This window comes from Myotis myotis, unplaced genomic scaffold (assembly GCF_014108235.1).
Source record: "Myotis myotis isolate mMyoMyo1 unplaced genomic scaffold, mMyoMyo1.p scaffold_m19_p_6, whole genome shotgun sequence".
NCBI classification, from domain to species: domain Eukaryota; kingdom Metazoa; phylum Chordata; class Mammalia; order Chiroptera; family Vespertilionidae; genus Myotis; species Myotis myotis.
The window spans coordinates 6426485-6454091 of record NW_023416368.1 but is presented as its reverse complement, the minus strand read 5'-3'; the positions used below and the strand labels follow the sequence as shown (position 1 = coordinate 6454091).

General features: G+C 50.1%; 1 protein-coding gene across 1 annotated transcript; it reads left to right on the top strand.

The window, feature by feature from the left end:
- Positions 1-7387: 7387 nt before the first annotated feature.
- On the top strand, positions 7388-26794 carry LOC118658434 (gamma-aminobutyric acid type A receptor subunit pi). The gene is made up of 10 exons (XM_036313971.1): positions 7388-7528; positions 11247-11343; positions 11736-11854; positions 16369-16436; positions 16874-17091; positions 19537-19619; positions 22888-23025; positions 23476-23628; positions 24126-24313; positions 26445-26794. Exons 2-10 carry the CDS (start codon positions 11291-11293, stop codon positions 26745-26747), a joined length of 1323 nt encoding a protein of 440 aa, XP_036169864.1. The 5' UTR covers positions 7388-7528; positions 11247-11290; the 3' UTR covers positions 26748-26794.
- The last annotated feature ends 813 nt before the right edge of the window (positions 26795-27607 follow it).

Sequence of the window (27607 nt, the reverse complement as noted above, 5' to 3'; positions counted from 1 at the left end):
AAGCAAGCAAAGGTGCCCCCCAGTGGCCTGGGTGAAGGCCCAGAAAGTGGCCCCCTAAGGCTGAAGGAGGAGGTGCAGACAGCAGTGGGTGGGGTTCCCAGGAGACCAACAAAGGCTCACACAGCTGCCTCTGACGGAGGCCATTCACAAAGTCACTCTGCCCCCCAGACAGCCTGGGGTGCTGGCAGCTGACAAGAGAGACTTTCACCCAAAGACAGGCCTGTGTTTCCCTGGAGAAAAAGAAACCTGGGTGAGCTGGCTTCCTGGCGGTCTCACCAGAAGGAACAGAGCTGTTAGGTGTGACCTTCCCAGCCTGCTGGGCTGGATGCTGCCCCAGCCCCTTAGCAAGAGGGAACTGCCCACAGGGGTCCTGGTGTTTCTGGCTGGCTGCCCCTCTGTGTCAACACCTGGACCTTCCCTCCACCTGGAACGCCTCACCTTCCTTCCTTCTTTCTCATTCAGAAGGGTCCCTCCTCCCCCTCTCTGCCCTGTTCTACACCCTGGACACACGCATGCTCCTAGAGGCCTTTCTAAGCCAAGTCCAAGGGCCACATGAGTCACTGGGCTTCCTCCTCTACCTGGGAGCTCAGTACAGAACCCATCACATCCATCCCCTACCAGCTCTGTGACCTTGGACAAGATACAAACTTCTCTGAGCTAGTTTCCTCACCTGTAAGGTGGGAATAGCAATACTTAGATCAGGAACTTGTATACAGAAAAGGCAAAGCCATAGGGGCAGAGAGCAGATTAGCGGCTGCCAGAGCTGGGGGAGGGAGGCACGGGGAGTGGCTGCTTCATGGGTCTGGGTTTCTGTTTGGGTGATGAAAGTGTTCTGGAACTAGAGTGGTATTGGTTGCACAACCTTAAAGCCACTGAATTTCACACTTTTAAGCAGGCGTTGCCATGGGAAATTGTATGTTAGGTGTATTTTACCATAATAAAAAGAAAAAAACTATTATAATGAGATTAAGCGAAATGAGGTGAAACTTGTAGAAATGTTGACCACAGATCCTGGTATACTGCAGGCTCTCAGGCTATACTGCAGACTCTCATTTCCTCCCTTCCTTCAGGACATCACATTGAATTGTACACAACACGCTGCCCTGTGCCTACCCAGGCAGATTGCCTTTCTCTCCAGACCTCTGCTCTGAGATGCTGACAGGGTGAAGCCACATGTTTTTCATACAGCAACGCCTCCACCTTTGGTCAATAAGAGAGAAGGTCAGAGACTCCCCCCTCCTGCTGGTGACTTTGTTTACCTGTTTCACTAGCCTGGCTGTACCCCAGGATGGAATCCCGCCGGGGGGAGGGCAAAGGTCAGCTTTGATAGTGAGGCTGAGGACTTCCCCCAGTGTTGCCTTCTCACCGTTTCCACAAAAGCTGTCATTCTGTAAAACTAAAACTGATCATTGTGGGGAAGCAGTTTTCCAAGAGCCCCGCATGTTTCTTTACGTCTTGTAAGCAGGGGCAGTGCCTTGGATATAGACTAGCTTTCCAAGAATGCTCGTATAGCAGATGGCCCCAGGAGATGGGTAGATCTCATCTCCCTCCAAAGCAGAGGGCAGGTAGGCTTACTGTCCACTACAAAAGGTGCGGGTTCCCTAAACTCAGGTTTCCTCTCCTGTAATGCAATCCACAGCCGGCCCCTGAGGAAATTAGAGGTTGGCACAAAAAGTATAGCACATAGCAAGGCTCAGTCAGTATTTCTAATCATTATTACTTGCCTTTCTTTCCACAAGACTCTAAGATTCTTAATAGTAGTCAACATGTTTTATCTCTGTATTCCACAGACTAGGTATTAATAAATGTTTGCTGCATGAATGGATGAGTGAATGAATGAGTAAGTGGAGGGATGAAGGGGTGTTTCTTACCTGTCATCCTGGTAGCCCTACTCAACCCTGCTCCTCCCGTTCCTATGACTTTCCTAGCTCCTGACATCATATCCAATATTTCACCCACTTACCTTGCCAGCTACTTGCCTGGCTAAAACCATCTGATGCAGACAGTGAGATAAGAATACTCCACCTTTGGGCTGTGGATTTGAATGTTGGGGGATCCTGGATCCTTGCCCAGGTCTGGACATCCTCTGATCGGCCCTGCCTGCCCTCCCAGTTTGGTCTAGTCCTCACCTCCATTCCCATCTTCATGACCAATGATGACCTGTAGGCCTATTGTGCACAAGACATAGGTCCAGGCCACCAAGCCGCACATTGCCGGTCACCTCGGAACCAGCACACGGGATGTTTGTTTCTCCGATTCGTCCCTGTTGGCCCGAAAGGGGACGCAGAGCAGGTGCTGTGTTAATATTGACTTAATGAATGAATGAGCCACTCTTAAAATATAACCAAAAAGAGAAGAACCTGAAATGCGACTCTGGGCATGCCTTTTGGCTCAGCGTCCACATGGCAAACACGGCCTTCAGAATGGAGAGCGGTGACCGTCAGCCATCGCCTGACACAACCCCCGTGGACAGCCTCACCACACACGACACACCACGTATAAGGTGATTACAAGAGTGTGCCTGCTCCATTTGCACTTGCAAACTACCCCTCCCCTTCTGTGTAGCAATGCAGAAAGCTCAGCGGTTGGCCTCTTGCCCAGGGGAGCTGGCAGTGAACAGCTACTTAATGGAAAGGCTTTGGGGCCCATTGTTCACACGGCCGAGAGAAAGGGACAGTCACGAGCAAACTGAAGTGCTAACTCTGCGACTCAGGGGTCCCAGATCCTTCAGTCATGGCACATTCTATCCTATATTGCATCGTTTCCCCTCACCTCAGTTCACCTGGGGAAAACTAGTCTTTGTCTTTTATTGTGAGTTTTCTTTTTTTATTCAAATTCTTTATTGTTTAAAGTATGACATATGTCTCCTTTTTCTCCCCCATGGACCTCTCCCTAGCCTCTCTCACCCGCCAGCTCATGCCCGCACCCCGCTATTGTCTGTGTCCATTGGTTATGCTTATGTGCATGCATGCAATCCTTTGGTTGATCTCTCACCCCACCCCACCCCCACCCCCGCCTTCCCTCTGAGGTTTGACAGTATGTTCGATTCTTCTATGTCTCTGTTTAACTGGATATTTTGCACCATCACATGCCTAATAATCAAATGATGCATTTGCTTCTTTACATCTCCCTTCACACCAAAAGAGAGCTGTGTCCATCTATAACAGCGATTCTCAACCTGAGGGTCGCGATCCCTTTGGGGGTCGAACCACCGTTTCACAGGGGTCGCCTAAGACCATCGGAAAACACATATATAATTACATATTGTTTTTGTGATTAATCACTATGCTTTAATTATGTTCAATTTGTAACAATGAAATTGGGGGTCACAACATGAGGAACTGTATTAAAGGGTCACGGCATTAGGAAGGTTGAGAACCACTGACCTATAAGAATCCATACATAAGACAAAAAGGTGCAAGAGAAATACAGGCAGTATTTGCAGAAGTAAAACAAAGCCTGGGTTGGTTATCAGCCACATCACTGACTACACATGTGGCCCCAGGACATTGCAATGGAAGGAGCTCAGAGACGTTGCTGGGCGGGCTCTTGAGTCGGGCCCACATGGGCCATAATCTTTACAGACTTTGTTACTTCTGCTGCCTTTGCATGGACGTCGGTGAGGGCATTTCAAACACAGATTAGCTCTTCCTATTGAGAAGATTCTGTTTTCTTAAGTAATCAGAGACCTGGTTAAGACACCCTAAAAACACGTAAAATTGTTTTGATAAAGCACAGCATCTTTGCTTTCTAAGCAGACCACGTTGCACAATATCTTATCAGGAGCCGACCAGTAGTGTGAGAAAACTGTCTTTTCAACAGAGGGATAATCAAACATTTATCTGGTATCAGCTTTTGATATTTAGGTTCACTCCATTAAATTCATTCCTCTCTTATTCAACTTGATCCCACATAAAATTTCATTTCATAAGCTTTTTACGACTTTCTTTGTCCCTTCTAGTTTGTCTTGTTCTCTTGCCGGTTCAGAAATAACCAGGACAAATTACTTCATTTCCAGCTGGGATGGCAGGTCCCTGGGGTATCTAGTCTGCAGGGCGGATTCCCTGGGGAGAGCAGGTGCTGGGCAGCCTTGCCCCACCATAGCCTCCCGGCCAGGGCAGATCCCATGGCTGGCTCTCCCCTGGTGCCCTTGAGCTCTGTGCCTTTATATACCCGCCCAACCCACAACTGAATGGACATGTGAGGCAGGTAACTGACTGGGAATCCCAAGACCTGGGTTCCAGTTCGCACTGGCCATATTACTCAGTAGTGTGTGGCTCTGGCCACAGCTTCCTCATGTACAAAAATGAGAATAAAGGAACAATGTTGCTCAAATACAAGTTCCAGTCATGTAAAAGGCTCTGAAAACTTCAATGCACTGTATCAATGGGCAGTGTTGTTATGACTTACTAGAGGCCCAGTGCACAAAATTCATGCACTTGGGGGGGGGTGTCCCTCAGCCTGGCCTGTGCCCTCTCGCAGTCCGGGAGCCCTCGGGGGATGTCCGACTGACAGCTTAGGCCCGCTCCCCATGGGGAGCGGGCCTAAGTTGGCTATCAGACATCCTTAGCACTGCCGTAGAGGCAGGAGAGGCAGAAGAGGCTCCCGCCACCACCGCTGTGCTCGCCAGCCATGAGCCCGGCTTCTGGATGAGCGGCACTCCCCCTGGAGGAGTGCACTGACCACCAGGGGGCAGCTCCTATGTTGAGCGTCTGCCCTTTGGTGGTCAGTGTGCATCATACTGACCGGTCATTCCACCATTCAGTCGATTTGCATATTAGTCTTTTATTATTTAGGATTAGTATCCTGTGTGCATGGTGACCACTCTGGCCTTTGTTTTTTAGGGACAGACTTTTTTATTTCTGCTCCCTCTAGGAAGGGGTGTGGCCATGTGCCTTAGGAGGTGGACACCAAAATGGGGAGCCCGTGGGCAGCATGTCTGCAGAGCTGGACATCCTGAAATGCCACTGGCCTCAGGCAGCCTGAGACTAGAGGTCACACTTGGGCACCAGGTGGCCTGGATGGTGCAGAGGATGCCAGGGGTCGGGAGCAAAGGTGCGAGGCAGCCTGAGACCACAGGAGAAGACCCTGGCTCCCCTGGGAACTCCCCGCTCTGGCTCTTCCTTCAGTTGGTCTGAAAGAAATCTAAGAAGCTGGCACTAAATTGAAGCTTTGTTTGAAACTGAGAGGTAAGACCCTCTATTGTACCTACTTTATGAACTTGAGTTCTGGTTTGCCCTGACCCCCAGGTATAATCAGTCTATTAATGTATTTACTGAATGCTGACATAGAATCAATACAAACCTGAACAATTAAAGTACTAACAATCAGATTGGGAAGATTAAATAGAGGGTGAATGCATGATAGATGGATAGACTAGATAGATAGATAGATAGATAGATAGATAGATAGATAGATAGATAGATAGATATAGATAGATGATAGGTAGATAGATAATAGAGAGATAGACGATAGATAATAGATAGATAGATAGATAGATAGATATAGATGATAGGTAGATAGATAATAGATAGACAGTAGATAGATAATAGATTGATAGATAATAGATAGATGGAAGATAGATAATAGATAGATAGATGCATAGATACATAGATTAATGGTGGAGCTAGACATAAATGAGAGATTAATGATAGATGATAGATACTTGGATAGATAAGTACACACATGAGAAGATACTAACAACATCAGGATAAAAAGAACAATCTATTGGGCATCTACTCTGTGTGAGGTGCAACGTGCCAGGCAGTTTCAGATACGCTCTCACACCTGTCATTCCTGAACTCGCGCCTTAGCACTGTGGGGAATCATCGCCCCGCTTGGCAGGTAAGAGCCGAGGTCCCGAGAGGTTAAATAACTTGCCCAAAGCCATCCAGCTGACCGGTCCTGTTCTTTCTTCTCCGTCTCACTGATCTGAGTCAGAAGGAGTCCCCACCTCCCGCTCCGCCCTGCCCACTCCTACCTCCCAGCTCTGAACTGTATTTGTTTCTTTTGAGCCTTTGTTTCATGTAAGAACATCTTGAAATTCTGAGGAAAACCCCAAACCGCTTCCCATTCGCTGGGAGCCTGAAACCGCTCCGTAGCCGGCCTGTTCCAGCCGCCTTGCCTTCCGGGTGCCCGGGCGAACTGAGGCCCCTCAGGAGGCATCAAAGAGCTTTCTCTTCGGAGCCAGCTCCCCACCAGCCCGCACAGGAATTCCCGCGAGGCTGGCCCGGCTCCAGGGCACACTGCAGGAACTGGTTTGGGCCCAAGGCATCTCTGGAGCATTGTACGCGAGGCCCAGCCCTCCTCCTCCCTCCTCTTGCTTTCTGCAGCTCCATGCTCTCCCTCCACTTCTCTCCCTGTCTTCCCACTGGGGCACCTCCAAGACCTGTGGGGACGGGGCTCTGGACAGGAGCTTGGCTGTGATGTCAAGAGGGTAGGAGGCGCCTGGGCACATCTCGCCACAGCCTCAGCTCTCTCCTGGCCTGGGACTCCCTCCCCAGCTCCCAGCTCCCAGCTCTGGCCTCCAGGAATCCCTGTGCCTTCCCATGGGGCTGGAGCCAAGGGCTAGTTTCGAGTTTCGGGGCCACTGGCTGTGGTGACAGGAGGACTAGGGCTCAGACAGCACTGGTGATGGGCACTGTTGGAGCAGGACTGTTAGGAGGTTTGACTGCCTGTGGAGGATGGATGCTCCTAAGGGACTTTTCAGGGAATTAAAGAGTCCTCTGTGGGAGGGATAGGGATGAGGAAGAGGAGAGAGATAGAAATCTACCAAATTACTCCCAACGTCTCTGCCACCTCGTCCTGGGCTGGCTGCTCAGCCTCTCTCCTCCATCCTCTTGGCCCCGATGGCTCTTTTTGAAACTTCCCAGACTGAAAGCATGTGGTCCTGGGATCTGCAAGCCTCCTTTTATATAGACATTGCTTTCTGTTCATCCCCAACATGCTCTTACAATGCACAACCAGGACTCGGGATTTTAGAAATGGTCAAGTTCTGTCTCCGAGATGGGAAGCTGGGGACCAGGAAGGTGAATCGGCTCGCCCAAGACCATATATACTGCTAACGCCCATCCCATGGTATCAGGATAGAGGGGTGTCCTCCAAATTCAGCCAACCTGCGACCCATCTTCCAGGCCTGGTGGGTGGGGTCACGCACTTTATTTGACTTTCATGGGTCTTTGGTCTCAAGATTCTCTTCTGTGGTCTGGGAACATAGCTGAGGCACAACCCCTTGGCAGCCAGCAGTCATAACAGGAGCTGGGCTATTCCCACAGACACCCAGGATTGGCTCAGAGCCCCACCCAGGGGAGGGGCTGCGGGAGGCCCCGCCCACCTGCCTGCCTAGCTGGTCCTGCAGCTCCCTTTCCCACAGAGAGAGCCACTCCATCAGAGAGCGTCTGTGTGTGGGCATCCAAGAGGTCAGGGCTGAGAATGGGCCGCACCTCGGGGACCCAGAAGACCATGCCCTGCCTGAAAGCCCGGCCTGAAGGCCCGAAGGACCTGCCCTAACACAGCCTCGGCAGCTCTGGTAAGGGCTGGGCCCCCTTGGTGCTTGGAGGGAGGAGAGGGGAGGAGATCCAATACAAGCCCTGCTGGGACTGAGGGGAGGGGACAGGGCCTGGGATTTGCAGAGCACCGACCCAATATCAGGTCTCCCGTTGTCTCAAGAACTACTGATTACTATCCCACTTCACACTGGGGACAATTAACCCTCAGGGAGAAGTGACACCAGCTCAGAGCAGGCGGCAGAGCGTAGATCCCAGCTCCTGGTCTGGCACTTGAGCTTCAGGTGCGTCCCTGTGTGCTCTGCCCGCAGGGGCACGCACCACACAAGGTGACCATCTGACCTTCTCAAGGAGGACCATTGGTGATACCGCCTCCCTCACCCCAGCCTCACGTGGGCGTCACTCCTGCTTCCCAACAAGGCTTCTGTCTATGCTGACTGATGATGGGAACAGTGGCCAAGTAGAGAGACGTTTGGAGGTCGCAGCATTCATGGGAGGGAGATTCTGGAGAGGGGAGTGGAGGCCCACACACATGGGAGCGGCCTCTGCTTCTCAGAGCCAGTCCAGAGAAAGGTGCCATCAGCCACCTGGGAGCCTGTGACGTCCTGTGTCTGACCCTGTCCTTTCTGAGGTGGCGCCCAACTAAGTGCCCTCAGAGTGATGCTCCTGACACTCGGCCCCTGGGTGGCAGCCTGCGCTGTGGGTTCTCGGCCACAGTGGGATCACAGAGGTCCCCGTGGAAGACACGAGAGGGAGAGGGGAATGGAAACTCATGTGTGTTGAATACCCTGCCTCCCCCCGCCCCATTTGTCAGATGGGAAAACCGAGGCTCTGAGAGGTTAAATGGCGCAGGTGTGTCTGAATCCAAAGCTCTGTTCCGGCGATGTCTTATTCATAAGAGGAGCTCGTTAAGCCCGTGGTCAATGGAATGAATGGATGGAGGAAGGCATGGAGTCACTCCCATGACCCTCTTTAATGCAATACTGGGACAGGATAGCCAGGGATTGGGGAATGGACCGAAGGGAGAAGGTTTGAATATGATCATTGATAATGTGTTTGTAGCTGGCATTTTTGATAAGTGAGAAGGAAAGGGCTGAGGTAGAGAAATATGATTGAGTGCAGAGTTATCGGAGCTTGCATATATGTTTTGTAACAATAAAAATATTTGAGAATATTCATAACTAGGACATGTGCTATATAAATGTTGGGATATTGAGCTCCTGAAATTCCTTGCAGCCATGACAAAGAGAGGCAGACCTCTCGGGACTGACATGGGACTGTGTGAATGGCATTGGGAGGGCCCGTGTGTCGTGGTTCGGGGGGTAAAAATGCTGGGGTCCGCTTGCCGGGACTCAGTTGCCTCTCACCTCCTGTGCACCCCTGGGACTGTCTGTAATCCTCTCGCCGCCTCATCCTTTTGACTTGAAAATGAAGAGAGTGGTAGTAACTGCTCAAAAGACTTGTTGTGAGGATGCGAGCGGTTCTTAGCACAGTGCAAGCACGCATTAAAGTATTTTTAAATGTCTGCTGTTACTGTGAAGTGAAAAAAAGTAAATTGCAAAAAATGCATGCTATCACCTCTCTTTTACTTTTTAATTTTTTCTTTATGCAAAAATATACATGTATATAAATATACATGTGTATGCACAGATAAAATACCCTCCACCAGTGGTTCTCTTGGAGGAGTGAGACTAGATTGCAGTGATGGCCAACCTATGACACGCGTGTCAGAGGTGACACGCGAACTCATTTTTTTGGTTGATTTTTCTTTGTTAAATGGCATTTAAACATATAAAATAAATATCAAAAATATAAGTCTTTGTTTTACTATGGTTGCAAACATCAAAATAATTTCTCTATGTGACACGGCACCAGAGTTAAGTTAGGGCTTTTCAAAATGCTGACATGCCAAGCTCAAAAGGTTCGCCATCACTGGACTAGAGAGAAGTGAGGGAGGGACTTACAGTGTTTAATAGACTTTAGCTTTTAGGAAAGTTTTAGGTTCACAGCAATATTGAGCCCCCACAAGCCCCGCCTTCCTCACTCTCATTTGTTAAATCCATGAACACACATGGACGCATGGAGACTTACACTTCTAACTTTATTCATCTCTGCCTGGGTTTTATTTCTGCAATAAGCATGCATTGTTTTGTGAGTAAAATAATATTCTTTAGTTAGTGGCTGAGTCACACCCTAAGCCCCAGAAAGGCTGGATTGTAGGAAGTGGTTGGGTTCACAGAGGTCACCGCAGAGGGGGGAGGGTCTGCCCTGGGCCTTCGGGGACCAGGCCTGAGCCCCACCTCAACCCCACTCTGCTGTCACAACACAGAGCCGTCAGGCTGCCTGCTGCTCTCTCAGAGGGTATCTGAGAGCAGCTCCCAAAGGAGGCCAGGCTGGGGACATGCCTACCGGTCAGTCCTGGCCACGCATGGTGCTCGCCCACACCGCCCAGTGGCCTCAGGGCATCCCAGGAGCAGGCCCAGGAGGCAGCCAGTGTCCTGGCTCCACAAAGGAGGCAGCCAGCCCTGGACTCAGCGCTCCCCCTGCCATTCACTAGTGCAGTGCCCTTCCCAGAGCTGTTTGCTCGCGGCAGGGCAGGCACACCTCGGAGATGTCCAGAGTGGGGTCCAGCCCGCCTCATTCGTGCTAGCATTGCACTAAAGTGAGTCAGACGTGTTTTCCTGGTGGAGGGTCTTGCCTTCAATTTGGGAAAAATACAACATCTAAGAAGCACAATAAGATGGGGTGGTCTGCACAGGGGGGAACCCGCCCAGCTCACCAGGCCATTGTGAGGACGGGGGACACAGTCTGTGGGGAGCACCCCACTCATTCTCTGGCACATGGGGGGCCCTCGGGGGTTTCATTTCCTATGTCCGTGACCTGCCTCACAGGCCCAGACCCTCAGATAAATAAGGGGATATGAGGCACGATCGGTTGTGGATAGTGGGGGGGAGGGGGGGTCCTTCCCGGCAGAGTCAGGACAAGGACGGGGTAAGGACGGTCTCGGCTCAGGACAGGCTGGGCCAGCTGCCTTTCTGGTGCCGTGAGCCGCCCTCTAAACAAGGTCTCAGCCTTTCCTCGGGTGGGATTTAAAATGTGATCCTCCTAAAGGAGTCATTTGGGGACATGTGGGAGCAGCAAGTGTAACCAAAGGTGTGAGCGAGGCTGCTCCCCACACCTGGTGAGAAATGCTGCCACTGGCGATGCCCAGAGAAGCTGGGCTGAGAGGGGGTGAGAGGCTGGGCTGAGGGGAGGGGGAAGCTGGGCTGAGAGGGGGTGGGAGGCTGGGCTGAGAGCAGGTGGGAGGCTGGGCTGAGAGGAAGGGGGAAGCTGGGCTGAGAGGGGGCGGGAGGCTGGGCTGAGGGGGTGGGAGGCTGGGCTGAGAGGGGGCGGGAGGCTGGGCTGAGGGGGTGGGAGGCTGGGCTGAGAGGGGGCGGGAGGCTGGGCTGAGGGGAAGGGGGAAGCTGGCTGAGAGGGGGTGGGAGGCTGGGCTGAGAGGGGGCGGGAGGCTGGGCTGAGGGGGTGGGAGGCTGGGCTGAGAGGGGGCGGGAGGCTGGGCTGAGGGGAAGGGGGAAGCTGGCTGAGAGGGGGTGGGAGGCTGGGCTGAGAGGGGGTGGGAGGCTGGGTTGAGAGGGGGTGGGAGGCTGGGCTGAGATAGGGCGGGGAGGGGGGAGAAGCTGGGCTGAGAAGGGGTGAGCCTTTTGCACTGTCTGCCTCCCACCTGCCCCCCTCTCTCCCCAGGTGATTCCTACTTGGGCTCCTCTCTGCACACGCGGCTCCTCAACATGAGGCAGAGTCTCCACCTGGCCTGGCTGTGCCTGAGCCTCTTGGCCGGAAGGTGAGCTCTGCTTCCCCAAGTGGCCTTGGCCGGAACTGCTCTGTGTCTGTGCACGGGCGGGAGGGGCGGCAGCTCCCTGGCCCCCCAGGACTGCCTGCCATTGGTTCTCCCTGGAGAACGCGGGCTCCCCAAGTGTCCGAAATGGACAGCGCCCTGGTGATCACTGGGAAGACACTCAGAGGTCCCCAAATCACCACATCAGGGCAAGTGGGCAATAAAATGGAATGGGGTAGGGCCACGTCCAGTGGGCAGCCGAAAGGTAGAGCTTTCTCTCTGGGAAAGTCACAGCTGGAACATGGGCCCAGACATGTACATGCAGACACAGCTCAGGTTGGCGTACACATTGTTCACATGTAAACAGGCGTGTGCACGAAACCTGCTTTCTTTCCCAGGATGCGTGTCCAGGGGAGCCGGCTCCCCAGGGAGGTCAGCAGAAGTGACAAGCTCTCCCTGCCCGGCTTTGAGAACCTCACTGTCGGATATAACAAGTTTCTCAGGCCCAATTTTGGCGGTAAGTCATCCTTTTTGTCCAGAACATCAATTCAAAGGACAGGAGCCGAGGCGGGTCCGGGAGGGTTGGCTGACTGTTTGCCGACCTGCGGCCCGTGGAGGATTGGCAGTGATGGATGAGCGCAGCCACAACGAGTTTTCACGCGACCTTGGAGACCGCACTTTGTCTCCCCACCTGCAGCCTAAAGAAATCCTCCTCCTCGCTAGGGAGGTTATAGAGCCTCCTGACAACCTTTCACTGTCTGCCTTCTGCCCCCACTTCCGGCGTCATTATTCAAGGAATCTGCCGCGGCTCACCAGGACTAGTCCACCTGGTCTTCCCGCCTCCCACCTGCCCCTCAGGGCTGCCCTCCACTCCTCAGCATGAAGCCCAAAACCCTTTGCATGGCACACCAGGCCCTTCCCAGCCCAGCCTCGATCTGCCTGCCCATCTTAGCACCTCCAATTCCACCCCCTGGCTATGCCCTCCACACAAGTGTGCCCCAAATGCTCCCTGACCTCCAAGGCCTCCCTGGGCTCCATGCCTTTGCGGAAGCCATTTATCTGCCAAGAAAGGCTTCTTCCAACCCGACTCCCTGGTAAAATGCCAATTTTCTTTCAGGTCTCAGATCAAAGGCCTCCTCCTCGGAGAAGCCTTCCCTGATTCCGCCAGGCGCCATCCCCTTTCGTCACACTTTATTTTGAACATAACTCCAAACCATAGCCATTCCTGGTGATGCTGTCACTGTCGCTGGGTTTATGCCTGTCTCAGCTCTGGGCTGCAGCCCCTGGGCGCGTCTTGCCTTATTTACCTCCCTGACCCCACAGCAGCTCCGGGCTTGACATAGAGGACGTTAATATTTGTTGGAAGAAAGAGGCAGCAGGGGGGTCATGAGACCAACTGCACAGCCCTGCACAGGCCTCGGTCTCTTTATAAAAAATGCGAGACCGGACCACGGTGGTCTCTTGCCTCGCCGCACAGAGCAGAAAGTAGTAGAGAGAGCCTTGGACCTGAACAAACCTGGGTTTGGCTCCTGGCTCTACTGCGTGGCAAGCACCTTCGCTTCCTGAGCCTCAGTTTTCCTTTCTGCAACCTGTCAGGTTGCAGACATGTCAGGCACCTGCCAGGGAGGATTGAATGAGGTGAAGGGCATACACACGGAGCACAGTACCTGCCAATCATCGGGGCGCAGTCTATTTTAATCCCCGTTCCTTCCTGCTCCTCCCGTCAGGCGATGACATTCTCTGGGCGGGTCTAGGATGAGTGGGTTAGTCCAGTCCCCTGCGAAGCAGAGACTGAGAGGGGGCGAGCTGTACGAGACACTATTTGGCAATATCCGTGAAGGAATATAGGGTGGGAAAGGGGGAAGCTGGAGAGTCATCAGATTGCAATACAGGTCTGACCCCAGAGGACGGAGGGAGGGAGAGGAAGGTAGGAGGAGGTGTCTTAGCAGCGGACTTCCCAATGTGCTTGGAGAGGCCACCAGTGAGTCCATGAGCCGAAGTTCCCGTGGCACCTCCCAGCCCTGTGCCTCCCAGGAGAGGCGGGGTAGTCCCCCTGCGGCGCTCAGTCCCTGGTGGGGCAGGGCCACAGGAAGGGTGGCCTCGGAGCAAATGCCATCACAGACTTCAGAGCACAGCAGCTGGCCCTTGGTCAGTTCCACCCCGTGAGTAAGAGATCTGAGACCCATGTTCCTGGCCACACAGTCAGGACTTGAGGTCCTTATGTGAAGGGACCCAGGGGGCTCCCACCTCCCTTGGGTTTTCCAGGCCCAGCCGAACCCTAACAACAAGCAGGTGACTCTGACAGCCGGTTAGGTCCACCCCTCCATTTCTCTGCCTACCGAAGCTGTTCGGCCAGGGCCCTGCTCTTCCTGCTGCCCGCTCACCGGCCAGCATGATGTCGGGTCCTTGGGGAAGGTGCCCATTCTGCACCTTGATCAAGGGCGCATGAGCCCCAGGCCCTCCTTGGGTGGAAATGCTCAGCCGAAAAGCACACCCCCAGCCCCTTTTCTGTGCCTGTGGCACTTCAGCTCCTTAAGGATCCTGCATTCCCATGGCAGCCTGGGGCCCTTGGAGGGGTCATTGTTCTCTGTAATGTCTGTCCATCAGGTTCTAAAATCCCAAGGTCTTTAAGACACAGGACCTGCAGAGGATTTTTCCGGGACTGAGCTGGACAGAGCACCCGTTTGCAAGCAGGCCCTCGTGAGCACTGCCCAGGAACTGGCTCTGACCTCTTTCCTAGGAGAGAGCTGCCCTCTGGTGGCACAGCTTGTTTCATAAGACAAGGGAAAGCAAGCAAGCCCTGGCCCACAGAAGCACCAACTGAGGCCAGGCCTGGACTAGACCGTCTAGAAACAAACTAAATAAAAACCGCAGTGGGGCCGGAGCTCTTGTGTGTTTCCCCGTTTTCCATGTGCCTCGGGGAAGGCAACTCACACTGACACAACTGGCCACTGGGTTCCAGGCACTTAAAACAGATCCGTAACCTTCCCAGCCCAACCCTTGCTGGTGGGCACGAGTAGCTCTATTTTATAGGTGAGAAACTGTAGCACAGAGAGGTTTAGCAATTTGCTCAAGGTCACACAGCTACGAAGTGGCCGGCATGGGATCCGAACACTCTGCCTCCAAGTGTCTCTTCCTGGCGCTGCACCATGCTGCCTTGAGGGGTAGAAAGCCACCTAGCATCACACTCCTTCAGCCCCTTCCAGGGTCTGTCCCCAAAGATCTCCCCTTTTCTAGCAAGTATTAAGAACAAGTATTATTAACTTCATTATTTTTTAATTGCATCGGCTCTAAAACTCCATTTCCAAATTCCTACCTGCATTCTGTGGCTTGGGTTCCTCCGATGAAAAATTTGGTCGCCCCGTGTGATTCCCACTGATCAGATGTGTTTAAAGCGTCCCTGGAATTGCGCCTCTCCTCCTCCTGGTCCTGCATTGTCACAGTCCCCGGAGTCACCCCATTTTTTATTGCAAGGAAATACTAGTGCAGCTATTAACCTGGTCCGTACACTTGTTCCTTTTTTAGAATTAGCTGGGATTACGGAAAGGGGGGACGGGGGGAGGAATGCCATTGACTGGGCACCTAGTATTACATGACAGACACCATGCTGGGAGCCTGAGCAGGTAACTATTTTTAAGTCCCATCTGCACGCCCAGCTGGGCATGCATTTGAGGTGCAATTCCTCTTGTCCCCGCCTTGCAAAGAAGCCATCACATGCCTCATCTCAGCCCTTTCATGACCCTGTGGTGTTCCTGGTGTAACCCCCACTTACAGGTGAGAAAAGTGCAGCTCTGACGGATTTGGTAACTTTTCCCAGGTCACCAAACTGAGGTCAAACTCACCGCTTTCTGACTCCTGGACCTTCCTCGCACACTCCAGGCTGAGGAGGAAACTCCCCTGGCCTGGCCTCGGGCTCAGGAGCTGGGCCTGGGCCTCTCAGGGGTTTGGCCCAAGTGGGGAAGGTTCTGGGATTCTGACTAGGGTTCCTGAAGAGCAAAGGAAGGGGGAGAGGGGGAGAAGTACCATAGGTGTGTGAGAGCTCACGCATGAGCAGTCTTGAATGCCATCTTGTGGTAGAGTTACTTAGTTGAAGGGGGGAAAGCTATCCATGCACCAATCCCCTAATCTCACTTATCTTTTTCTAAGCAATTAGTCCCTTGCAAGCACCGTAGGAAAAGTCCTCCAAATACAAAATAGCAAGCACCACTCCAGCCTTTAAAATACGCACTAATGAGTATAGTGTGGTCTCCCTTATATTAAGCCAACTATATATTTGTGCATTTCTCTCATACAGAGGGAGGCACAGTCCACACGAAGTTTTCTCCTGAGAGGGTGAGGATAGAAATTAATTGGTATTTATCTACTTCTAGAGCAGCGATTTTCAACTTTTTTCATCTCATGGCACCTATAAACTAATTACAAAATTCTGCAGCACACCAAAAATATATTTTTTGCCAAAATAACAAAAAAAATTAGGTATAATTTTGATTCGTTCACACTAGATGACTATTGTTGTGTTGGCTGTTGTATTTTTTTTTTATTATTATTATTTTTGACAATCTAAGGGAAGAGAGGTCAGTGCCCCTAACTGAATAGTCAGGTATTGCATGTTTTAAAACTTCTTGTGGCACACCAATTGACAATCACTGTTCTAAAGCATTTTAGATTTTCCAACACTCAAGTGTTACTTTTGTAACTTTCTAATTTAAAATATAGTCTTGGCCAGTGTGGCTCAGTGGAGAGAGCGTCGGCCTGTGGACTGCAAGGGTCCCAGGTTCAATTCCAGTCAAGGGCACAGACCTCAGTTAATGGTCGGGGTGAGTGTGGCAGGCAACCAATGTGTATCTCTCACATCGATGTTTCTCTCTCTCTCTCTGTCTCTCCCTCTCCCACTCTCTCTGAAGATCAATGGAAAAATATCCTTGGGGGAGGACTAGCAAAATATATATATATACATATGCTAATGTAATGTTAGGAAGCCTTCTCTTAGTGTTTCTGTGTAAGTCTTTCTGGTTTTCTCTTCAATCTTAGGAGAACCAGTTCAGATAGCCCTGACTCTGGACATCGCTAGTATTTACAGTATTTCAGAGAGTAACATGGTAAGTGAGGCCCCTCCGTCTACCACCAAGGGGTCCCCCTCCTTGTGTTTAAGGGGGGACGTGAAAACAGAACAGACTGACATAGGTGGGGACCGACCCTGAAACTCAGACTCTGGAAGATTCTTGTGAAACAGATCTAACGAGTATCGGAGGAAAGTGGACTCAAAGGCCAGGAGGGGAGAATCGAGGGAGTGGAGTGGGTGCATTTAGTGCGGGATAAGAATCGGGGTTCCCATTCTAGAGTTACCACCTAGAATAAGGTGCTTCATTCTCTTACGGCCACAGGCCACGGCCCCAAGCAAACCTTACTCACCAGTGTCTACCACAGTAGACCTATGTACTTGACCCACAGGGAGGTGGGGAGGGGAGTAAGACTTGACCCCTTCCGATTTCGGAATCTTTCTCTCATCACGCATTTCTAACCGCCCTCCCCCCAGGACTACACGGCCACCATCTACCTCAGACAGCGCTGGACAGACCAGCGGCTGGTGTTCGAAGGCAACAAGAGTGTCACCCTGGATGCACGCCTCGTGGAGTTCCTCTGGGTGCCGGACACGTACATTGTGGAGTCCAAGAAGTCCTTCCTCCATGAGGTCACCGTGGGAAACAGGCTCATCCGCCTCTTCTCCAACGGCACAGTCCTGTACGCCCTCAGGTGAGTGGGCACCGCGACCTGGGGCTGGGAGGGGAAGGCGGTGCCAGAAAGGGCATAGGTTCATCTTGAGTAGCCTGGACGGCACTCCAACAGCCATGCTGAGGCCCCTTCCCACGCTCCTGCCCTCGTCCATCCTCGCCCCGAAGCCAGAAGGGCCGCCCTCCGTTCAGGGTGGCTCCACTGCATCTGCTGAGCAGCGGCTGTGTGCCAGGCCCCAGGCTGGACTCTGAAGAGACAGAGGGAGGAGACATTGTCCTGACAGACACAGGAGCACAGGGAGCCCAGGGTATGGGGGCCCAGGCTGGGGAGTAGGTGCATGGTTTAGGGTGAGCAGAGTCCTAAAGAGCAAAAGGAAGTTAGCAAGGGAAGGAGGTAGGGGGACAGCAAGAGCAAACAGGCAGCCATACCAAGGCCTTTCCTTTCCTGGGGCTGTGGGGATGGGGTAGCTCCAGAATGCATCTCCACGTGTCCCAGTCGTCTTTGCACAGAGAATCCAGGTGTGGGGCCCCTAGGCCTCTACCACTGTGGCCATGGGCTTCCCTTTGTCCCTTCCCCAATCCCTGAGGCCAAAAGATTCTCCCAACCAATTGCTCATGAAGCCACTAGTTGGCTAAACCACAAAGGTGCTCCAGAGTGATGCATGAGGTCATCAATGCGGGGGCGGGGGGGGGGGGGGAGGTGGGGGAGGGCGGTGGAGGGTGGCTCATCACTGCTCATGCAAACCGAATACTCCCAGAGGCCTCGGGGAGAAGGCCAGGAACCAAACACCCCCAAAAAGAGGCTGGAGCTGTAAAACGAAGACTGAGCTAACCAAGAAAATGAATTTCTGGATTATTCATCTCATCCTCCTCGGCTGCACTGACTTTTGCCAAGATCAGCCAAAACCCCAACTCCTCTTTCAAGAGGCCTAATGAGCTCTGGCCAGGTGGCTCAGTTGGTTAGAGCATCATCCCCAATATGCCAAGGCTGCGGGTTCAATCCCCGGTCAACCAATGAGCGCATAATTAAGGAGAACAGCAAATCGATGTTTCTTTCTCTCTCCCCCACTTCCTCTCTCTCTCTAAAAATCAATAAGAAATCCAAGCTGGCATGGCTCAGTGGTTGAGTATAGACTTACAAACCAGGAGGTTACCATTCGATTCCCTGTCAGGGCACATGCCCAGATGGCAGGCTCGATCCCAGTGTGGGGTGTGCAGGAAGCAGCCGGTCAATGATTCTCTCTCGCCATTGATGTTTCTATCTCTCTCTCCCTCTCCCTACCTCTCTGAAATCTGTAAAAATATATATTTTCAAAAATCAATAAGAAAATTTTTTAAAAAGAAGCCTAATGAGACCTTTTCTTTGACCCCCAACTCCAACCAACATAATCAACGTTAATGCCTACCAATGTGCCCCTTCCCTGTGTTCCCATAGATGTGTGTGCACGTGCAAGTGTGTACATGTGTCTGTATCATAGCACATAGCTCATCTGCCATGTACAAGGGTTACCAATAATGGGTGACGGTTCATAGCCTGACTCTAGAGTCAGACAGATTTGCGGGAAATCGGTCCTGCTCTAGAAGCTTAAGGCAAGTTGACTCTCTGAGCCTCAGTTTTCTCAGCCGCAGGAGAGAAATGATAATGGTTCCAGCTTATAAAGCCGCCGTAGAAATGCAAAGAGAAGCCGCACACAAAGCCGTGAGCCCAGGGACTGGCTCGTGGTCGGTAAATCGCAGCTGTTGCTAGTCTCTCTCCCTTAATGGAGTGGGCACCATGCGGTCATCATTCCACTTTCCCAAGCACCCAGCACAGTGCTTAATAAATAAAGGCGCTTAATAAAAATGTGTGACACTGAAGGAAAAGGAAGGTGAAGGTCTGCCAATGGACTCTCCATTGGGAGGGCTTAGCTGATGTTTCATTGCACGTCTCTGTTGGTTGGTCCTTAAGAGCCACAGTGCCTGGTGCCCTGGGAAGCCTCCACTTCCTCTGCACGCTGGTCCCTCCAGCAGGGAGGGACCTCGAGAACTGGGCAGCCTTCTAAGCGGGCTCCAGCCCCAGCTCTGCCTCTAAGAGCTGTGTGCGCCTGAGTTGTCAAATGGTGACGGTAGTGAGACAGTGATCTCTGTTCTAGCTTCTCCCGGTTTGTCGTGAAGATGAAATTTAATAACTGGATGCAAAAGCATCTCAAACAAGCCAATGAGTGGTTCTGTTCTGCAATGTTGTTGCACGTTTGCCTCTGGATTGCCATCATCCCAACTTCTTCCTCCCTTCTGGACCCCAGTGGTAACCGAGCCTCACAGGCGTCGCTTAGCACAGAGAACCGCAGGAAGGCTTCGAACGCAGGGTCCAAGTCACACGCTCACTGTAGACTCGACACGAAAGTCTTCATGGAGCGCCCTTAGAAGGAATGCATCCTTTCTATAGCATCCTCATAACACTGTTCTGAACCTGTTCTTCCTTTCCTAGAATCACGACGACTGTGGCGTGTAACATGGACCTGTCTAAATACCCCATGGACACACAGACATGCCAGTTGCAACTGGAAAGCTGTGAGTATATGTCCCGCAGGCCCCCAGAGCTGATTTCCTCAGTGACTCAGATCTGTGCGTTCACGAAGAGTGTTCTGTACACAGTGGCCTTTCTTTTCTTGATGTTAATTACACCAGATTTGGCCCTTCTGACTGTACGTCTAGAGAGATTTGGAGACTGCTCAAAGCCAAACCTCCCAAATTACATATTTTGGGGAGGACCATTGTGCATTGAAAGAGAATAGTTCCACCTAAGAGTGGACAAGACAGCCAAGGAAATGGAGGTCGGTAGGACTAAGAAGGGGACTCAGAATCAGCGAAGGCATGGAAGCCAGAAAGGACACAGCAGAGATTAGAAATGACAGATATACAAAGCAATCCTGACATTGATCATACAACTTCTTTCAACTTCTAAAAGAAATTGTTGACATATATAAAGCTTAATGCAGTGATGCCGGTACATGAGCAACTAACTAAACTGCAGGCTGGGGATCTGCTCATGATGAAAAACAAGCAACTGCTCTGCGTTGATGTACCTCAAATGGTGTTGATGAGTAATCGCCATTGTTTCCTAGTGAACTTCTCTGAAATGCCCACCAAACTTGGGGAGTGGTCCCTGTGATGGGTGTCCTGGGAAAACAGTGCCAGAGATAGGAGTCATTAAGGCATCAAGGTGTGGCTTGTCTGAGGAGGAAAAACCCTAGTCACACTGGAGACCAGCAGGCACTTCCTCCTACACGAGGACACAAGTGGCCAACATCTAAGAACACGGCCATTATAAGGCAACAGTCATTTTTCAGAGGCAGGCATTTAATTAAAGACTCAGACCGGCAGATTAATTACCTTATTGATTAAATGTGTGCAAAGCCTTCTTGGAACAATACAGCTGTTTGGGGGCAGACTAGAACTTGAGGTTATCAAGACGGGAAATCCTTTTCCGCCCTCGATGGCAAAAGTAATTGCCCTCCATGTGTGGCTGTTCTCATCTCAAATCCCAACAGTGAGAGTCCCCCGGAAACTTCAGTTCTCTGCTTGCACAGCTCTCTGCATCCCCATGAGCAGAGGGAATTGAGTGTTTATTAGCAGTTATTTGGGTACAGAAACCTCACCCAGGGTTTTGTCCCGAACGCGATCCCTAAAAAAGAATTGATGCCATCCCACAAAGCAAACTGTCCAAGTTGGTATGACTCACTCTTTTAGATCATTTTCTTTTTATTTCTTTGGGATCCTAGGCCTATTTGGTCAGCTCCCTTCAGTAAATTTGGAGGTGTTTCTATAGGAAAGTCCACAGACAATTTCTACCTGGAAATCCTCTAAGACAGCGGTTCTCAACCTGTGGGTCGCGACCCCTTTGGTGGTCGAATGACCCCTTTACAGGGGTGGCCTAAGACCATCCTGCATATCAGATATTTACATGACGATTCATAACAGTAGCAACATTACAGTTATGAAGTAGCAACGAAAATAATTTTATGGTGGGGGTCACAACATGAGGAACTGTATTTAAAGGGCCAGAAGGTTGAGAACCACTGCTCTAAGAGCTCATGACTTCTTCCTTGCCCTTGGAGGGGAGATAGATGCTTCTAAACAGTGGATGCTGTAGCTACGAGTCCCCACACTGCTAGCTCCAGCACTGGCATCCCATTCCCAGTAGCCTGGGAAAACAGGCCTGGGGAGAAGACCAGAATCGCTGGGCTTTCCCATCACTGGCTGTGTGCCTTTGGGTAAGTAGAACGACATCTCTGGACCTCAGTTTCCTCATGAGTGAAGTGGGAAAAACAATAGTATCTGACTCAAGAGCTATTGGTCAACAGCTTAATTGGGGTAGATTTACATACCAAACGACTCACCCATTTTAAGTGTACAATTCAAAGATGTTTGGTAAGTTTGCCAAGCTGTGCGGCCACTGCAACATTTTGTTGTGAGAACATTTCCGTCACCTACAGAGACCGCTTGTGCCCACTTACCGTCACTTTCATTGCCACCGCCGGCCCCCAGGCTTCCGCTAATCTACTTTCCGTCTCTGAATGTGCCTGTGAGGGATATTTCACATAAATTGGATCAGCGCGCTGTGCGGTCTTCTGCACCTGGCTCCTTCCGCTTAGCATAATGTGTCTGAGGTGTCAGCGTGTGAATCAGTACTGCATCCCTTTTACTGCCTTATTCCTCGTGATTCCATACAAACGCATACAAGCGGTGGGAGGCCCTCTGGCCTGCTCCACCTCCTAGCTGTGATGAGTAATGCTGCCGTGGACACTTGTGTACAGTTGTTTGGTGGACATGACTTGGTTTCTCTTGGCAGATACTTAGGAGTGAATACTAGGTCAAATGGCAAAACATGTAATCCTATCCTATATGATAAATAGCTAATATGCTAATTAGACTGAACAGCAGAATGACCGTCCAGACGACCTTCGGGACGAAGCTGGAGCTGCGAGGGCCGAGGCAGCCGGGGCTGTGAAGGCCAAACCCCTTGCACGAATTTCATGCATCGGGCCTCTAGTATAATATATATCTCTCAATCATAAGATCCATCCCAATCTCAGAAAATGTAAAAAAGTATAGCATAGGGAATAGACAATAATATTGTAATAACTACATATAGTGCCAAGCAGGTACTAACCTTTTGAGGGATCACTTCATAAGTTATATAAATAGCTAACCACTATGCCATACACCGGAAACTAATATAGCACTGAATGTCAACTGTAATTGAAAATTTTTTTAAAAAGTTAATCTGAAAAAATGAAGAAAAATAGAAATATCTCCCATGCAAGTTTGTAAGAACATAAATGTTTCATAAAAGGCAGCTATTACTACTATTATCAACTCAGTTAGTCGAACTGCTCTGAGATTTCTCAAGTGCCTATGTTTATTGACATCAGTAAAGTGGCCCGCAGCGGGATTGTGTGTTGCATTTTTTGCCCACGTGGAAATAGGAACAGACTGAGTTCAAGTCCCCAGGAATACTGTGGGGGGTGTCAGACTGTCCTGGAAGGCTCTACCCAGCACAGACCTTGTGTGTTCACACGTGTCCAATAAGTACTGAAATAATGAGTTCTGTAATTAGCACTGAACCAGTTCTCAATGGAAGGCGGAGCGCTCACAGGTCATCTCATCCCGAGTAGACGCTGCAGTTACAGGTGAGAAACGGTGCCGCGTGTTACCCAAACTCATCCCTGGACTTGGCGCCATCCAGACGAGCTCCCGCGGTCTCCGTAGCGTAGCGTTGCCCGGGCCAGTTCGGTCGCCACCTTCTCGCACTGACCAGGGCTCTGCTCCTCGCCAGGGGGCTACGACGGCAGCGACGTGGAGTTCAGCTGGCTGCGCGGCAACGACTCTGTGCGGGGCCTGGAGAACCTGCGGCTGGCGCAGTACACCATCCAGCGGTACTTCACCCTCGTCACCAGGTCGCAGCAGGAGACAGGTAACTCGTGGGACAAAGTGTACAAAAGCAAAAGAACTGGGTCCGAAATAGGATCTCTTCTCCACTTCACCCTTTCGGGGCCTGGGAGCCCCTCTGCAGTGTGGTGGGGCCGTGGGGCTTGGAATTGGTACTTTTACCTGCGCCACACCCAGGACTGAAACGGCCCCCAAGGAGCCCACAGTCTGGCGAGGTAGGTGACAAGGACACCAGAGTTACATGCTGCGGGGATGACAGAGAAAGGCACAGGAAGAGGATGGGGGGGGCATCAGCACCCCCGTAAATCCCACTTGACAACAGCATTTCCTTTCGTGAAAATGATGGCCATTCCTGACCACTAGGTGTGGTGGATAGCAGAGGGCTTACTGTCCACACAGCAAAGTTAAACATCCCGTGGGGAAACCACTGCCCTGAGAGCAGACGTGACCTCCTGCCCCTTGCTTACCCTCTCAGGAAATTATACGCGGCTGGTCTTGCAATTTGAGCTCCGGAGGAATGTCCTGTACTTCATCTTGGAAACCTACGTTCCTTCCACTTTCCTCGTGGTGTTGTCCTGGGTTTCGTTTTGGATCTCCCTCGATTCCGTGCCTGCAAGAACCTGCATCGGTGAGCAGCTCGAACCCGAGATGTCTAAGAGCTGGCTTACTAGGCCCTTCCCCTCCTCTCCTTCTGCCACTGTTTTCATTGATAGTCACAGGGCAGTTCCAGGAGTTGGTTTTCTGAGCAGAGTAGAGAGAAAGAAGTAGAGAGCGAGACAGAGAGACTACTCTAGTAGTACATTTTTAAACTTAATTTTGTAGTGACAGGCAAGGGGATGTTGTGATTAGATGGCCTGTCACCAATTACTTTGCATACTGACCAACCTCCTCTAATGAGAAGACAAAAGGTGAAACATTTAAAAAAAAAAAAACCATCACTCATATCTGTACAAAACGGACAATTCAACCCTGTTCCAGAAGGCCACAGAGTCTCCCGAATGCACTCTGTTCCATTTCTGAGTCCTGTGCCCACCTTGCCAAGTCCTGAATGGAGACAGTCTCCCAGGTAACGGTGGAAGGTCCCCTGGCCACTGGCGTGGGAACATTGCCTGCCTGTTTTCCCAGGAGTGACCACCGTACTGTCAATGACCACACTGATGATCGGGTCCCGCACTTCCCTTCCCAACACCAACTGCTTCATCAAGGCCATCGACGTGTACCTGGGGATCTGCTTTAGTTTCGTGTTTGGGGCCCTCCTGGAATACGCAGTTGCCCACTACAGCTCCTTACAGCAGATGGCGGCCAAAGATAGGGTAAGAATTTTGAGAGCGCTATGTATGATTCATCACTTGTGCCATGGGCTGGTCGGTAGAGATGGCCTGGACCTGGTTACACTCTCCCTACCCCCCTTCCCCCCACCCCTCTACCCCCAGCCCATCCCCCATAACTCACTTTGCTCCAGTGACTCTCATCTTGTTCAGGTAGGAGCTTCTGGAAGTCATGATGCCTTTTGAAAAGGATTGTTCTTTTCACCCAATGCAGTGAGATATTAATACGTTTAATTTTCCAGCAGAAAGTAACTGTTATCTGTAGGCAACATAAAGTCACACCTACAAGAACAAGCATCCACAAAAAAAAAAAAAAAAAAAAAAAAAAAAAAACCCACCAATATTAGGCCAAATGTGATCAGCTACTTACAAGTTTCAGATTAATCTGTATTTACTATTTAATTCTTTGGTGAATTCTTGTTTTCTTAAATTATACAAACAGTGGTTTACTGAAAAAATGTAGGGAAAAAATCAAATTGTGGTAAATTTCTTGATTAGCATAGCTTTCTGCTAATTGGAAATGTGGTCCAGCTCTCAGAATAATAATGGCTATTATCTATGGAGCACTCACATGTGCCAGGCACAGTATCAAGCCCTTTGCAAATATTATATCCTTTAAAATGCTCATAGCAACCCAGTAAGGCCCTTTTCATTTTTATACCTGTAGAATCTAAGGTAGGAGATGGGGAAGGGACTTTTCCCAGGGGACACAGATAGTAAGATACAGAACTTGGATTTGAACCTAATTCTCCTTGGCTCCCAAGGCCGACACTTATCTGTTATTCCCACTTGCAGTGAGCAACAGGCCATGCTCTTAATAATCATTCTCTCCAGGCCCACAGAACCCTGGGATTCTTTGGAAGCCCAAGTTGATAGACATTGGCATATGAAAGCTCATGCTAAAAAGTTAAAAAAAAATTTTTTTTTAAAGGGATAGAGATCTAATACAGAAGAATTGCCACCTTTAGCAGAGTGCCAGGACTACACAGGGTCTAATGACAAGGAAATGAAGAATCAGAGGAGCCCGAAGACCCAGGTGTCTTTTCCCTTGTGTTCGACTATTGTGAACAGTGTTTCACACAGTCATGCTATCCAAGTGACAAAGGCAAATGATCACATGTGCCAGCCAAGGTAGACATGGATTTCACTTATTTTCTTCCTTAAGGAGACAACGGTTAATTACCAAAAAATTCTGAATTTGGTAGACTGCCAAAAAGGGAATTGGAGAAAGACCAAGATCCATCACTGAAGAACCAGAAAGCCCTTATTTTGCCATGTGTCTAACAGTAACTTCACTCCAGTGTACTTGCTGTGTGCCTGTCAGCTTACCAACCTCCCATAGTCCACCAACAACCCATCAGATGGGTACCATTATCATCCCGATTTTACTGTTTAGGGACCTACCACTCAGAGAAATGAGATAACTCATCTAAGACTCCACATCTAGTAAGGGGCCTGGCCAAGGATCCTTAATCGGTTCTCTCTGACGTCACTACGCTCCTCACATCCTATGTCGCCCCAACATGTTGGCGAATGGCAATTCCCTGGAATTTCAAGGAGCATCACTATTTCTGTTTGTGGCGAGACCTCAAGACAGGGCTGATTTCTATTATTTCTCATAATCAATTACTTCCCCCTCCCTGAAACAGAATGAAATCCCTCAAACACCTAAATGTTTTACATAATTTATACCATTTAATCTTCCAATCAGACTCATGAGGTAGGTATTAATATCATCACCATTTTGCAAGCAAGGAAATAAAATTTTTAAGGGATTTTGGTGACTAAAATTTCATAAGAGTGAGAGACAGAATGGAAGTTGAACCCAGGCCAGCTAACTTCAAAGCTGTGAACTTGGCATTTAGCACACAGCTCTACATAGCTAGGGTGAACAATGGTTATTCTTCCCATTACACAAGCTAAGGACAAGGGATCAGTGCCTACAAGCAGGACAACAGGACTGCTAAGTCTGGCTTACCAGCCAATTTCCGATGCACTCAATGTCACTCTCTATTAAACCTAATTATGCAATACATAGGCCTCCAAGTATATAAATACCCACTTATTTATTTTGCTGACTCAAGCCTTCCAGCTAACTGCATTGTCTATGAACTAGGGGATGCCGAAGGAGGTGGAAGAAGTCAATATTACTAACATCATCAACAGCTCCATCTCCAGCTTTAAACGGAAGATCAGCTTTGCCACCATTGAAATTTCTGGTGATAACGTCGACTACAGCAACTTGACTATGAAAACCAGTGACAAGTTCAAGTTTGTCTTCCGAGATAAGATGGGAAGGATTGTTGATTATTTCACAATTCAAAACCCCAGTAATGTGGATCGATATTCCAAACTACTGTTTCCTTTGATTTTTATGCTGGCCAATGTATTTTACTGGGCATATTATATGTATTTTTAAGAGGACATTAAAAATTTTCCTTCAACGGAAGGAAATAATGATATAAATGGTATTCTAAGCCAAGTGTGCACCCTAACCCAATGGTGCTAAAAATAACTAAAGTAACAATTTAGCATTTATTATCAAAGAATGGACCCCCCAACCATTATTTAAGCTTGTAGATGTTCCAGCATTACAGAGTCTTGTAATAGAAATATCAACCCATTCCTTTTTTATCTTTACAAAAGACATCCCCATGGAGCCAAGATTACAAGCAGTACTCAGGGTTGGCAGCCTGCTCAGTGGCTCCCTGGCCTGCATTTACCTCATATGAAAAATATGAGAGGGAGGCCATTCCATGTACTGAGTAACCCTCAAGTGGCAGGGGTTGTTTCTGAATTAATCATACATGCCATTTATTAAATCTCCGTAGTGCTTATAAAACGCATTGTTGCCTATTTAGGGAGCAACATTTTCTAGTTTTTTTGTTTTTGATTCAAATGAAATGTGGGCCTAAGTCAATTTACTGAAAGTCACTGTATTAACTCAACACCAAGATGAGTTTTTAATACTGTATTTAATACCACAACAGAATTGTCCCCAAATTCCAATAAGTCCTACCACTGAAAAGTCAGATGTAAGTGAAGAAAAATTTAGTGGATCAATAATCTCACACATAAACCCCTTGTTTCTAAGATACAATGGCTTCCCCAGACTGGAAGGGCTCTAGGGCTTTCTTCCCCATTTGACATGCCTTATCCCTTTATCATTATACACACGCCAACCCTCAACATTGCTGGAGCCCTTTCCCCATATCAGGGATGGGAAGGGAGGCTGTTTGGTGTTTGTGTGTCTTTTAGTGATTCTGGAGTCTTCGTGTG

Bases quoted from the DNA above. Each gene is read 5' to 3' on its own strand.
- LOC118658434 (XM_036313971.1), top strand. From the start codon at position 11,291: ATGAGGCAGAGTCTCCACCTGGCCTGGCTGTGCCTGAGCCTCTTGGCC. The intron at 11,855-16,368 runs GTAAGTCATCCT...CTTCAATCTTAG, and splicing joins TCTCAGGCCCAATTTTGGCG to GAGAACCAGTTCAGATAGCC. The intron at 19,620-22,887 runs GTGAGTATATGT...GCTCCTCGCCAG, and splicing joins CCAGTTGCAACTGGAAAGCT to GGGGCTACGACGGCAGCGAC.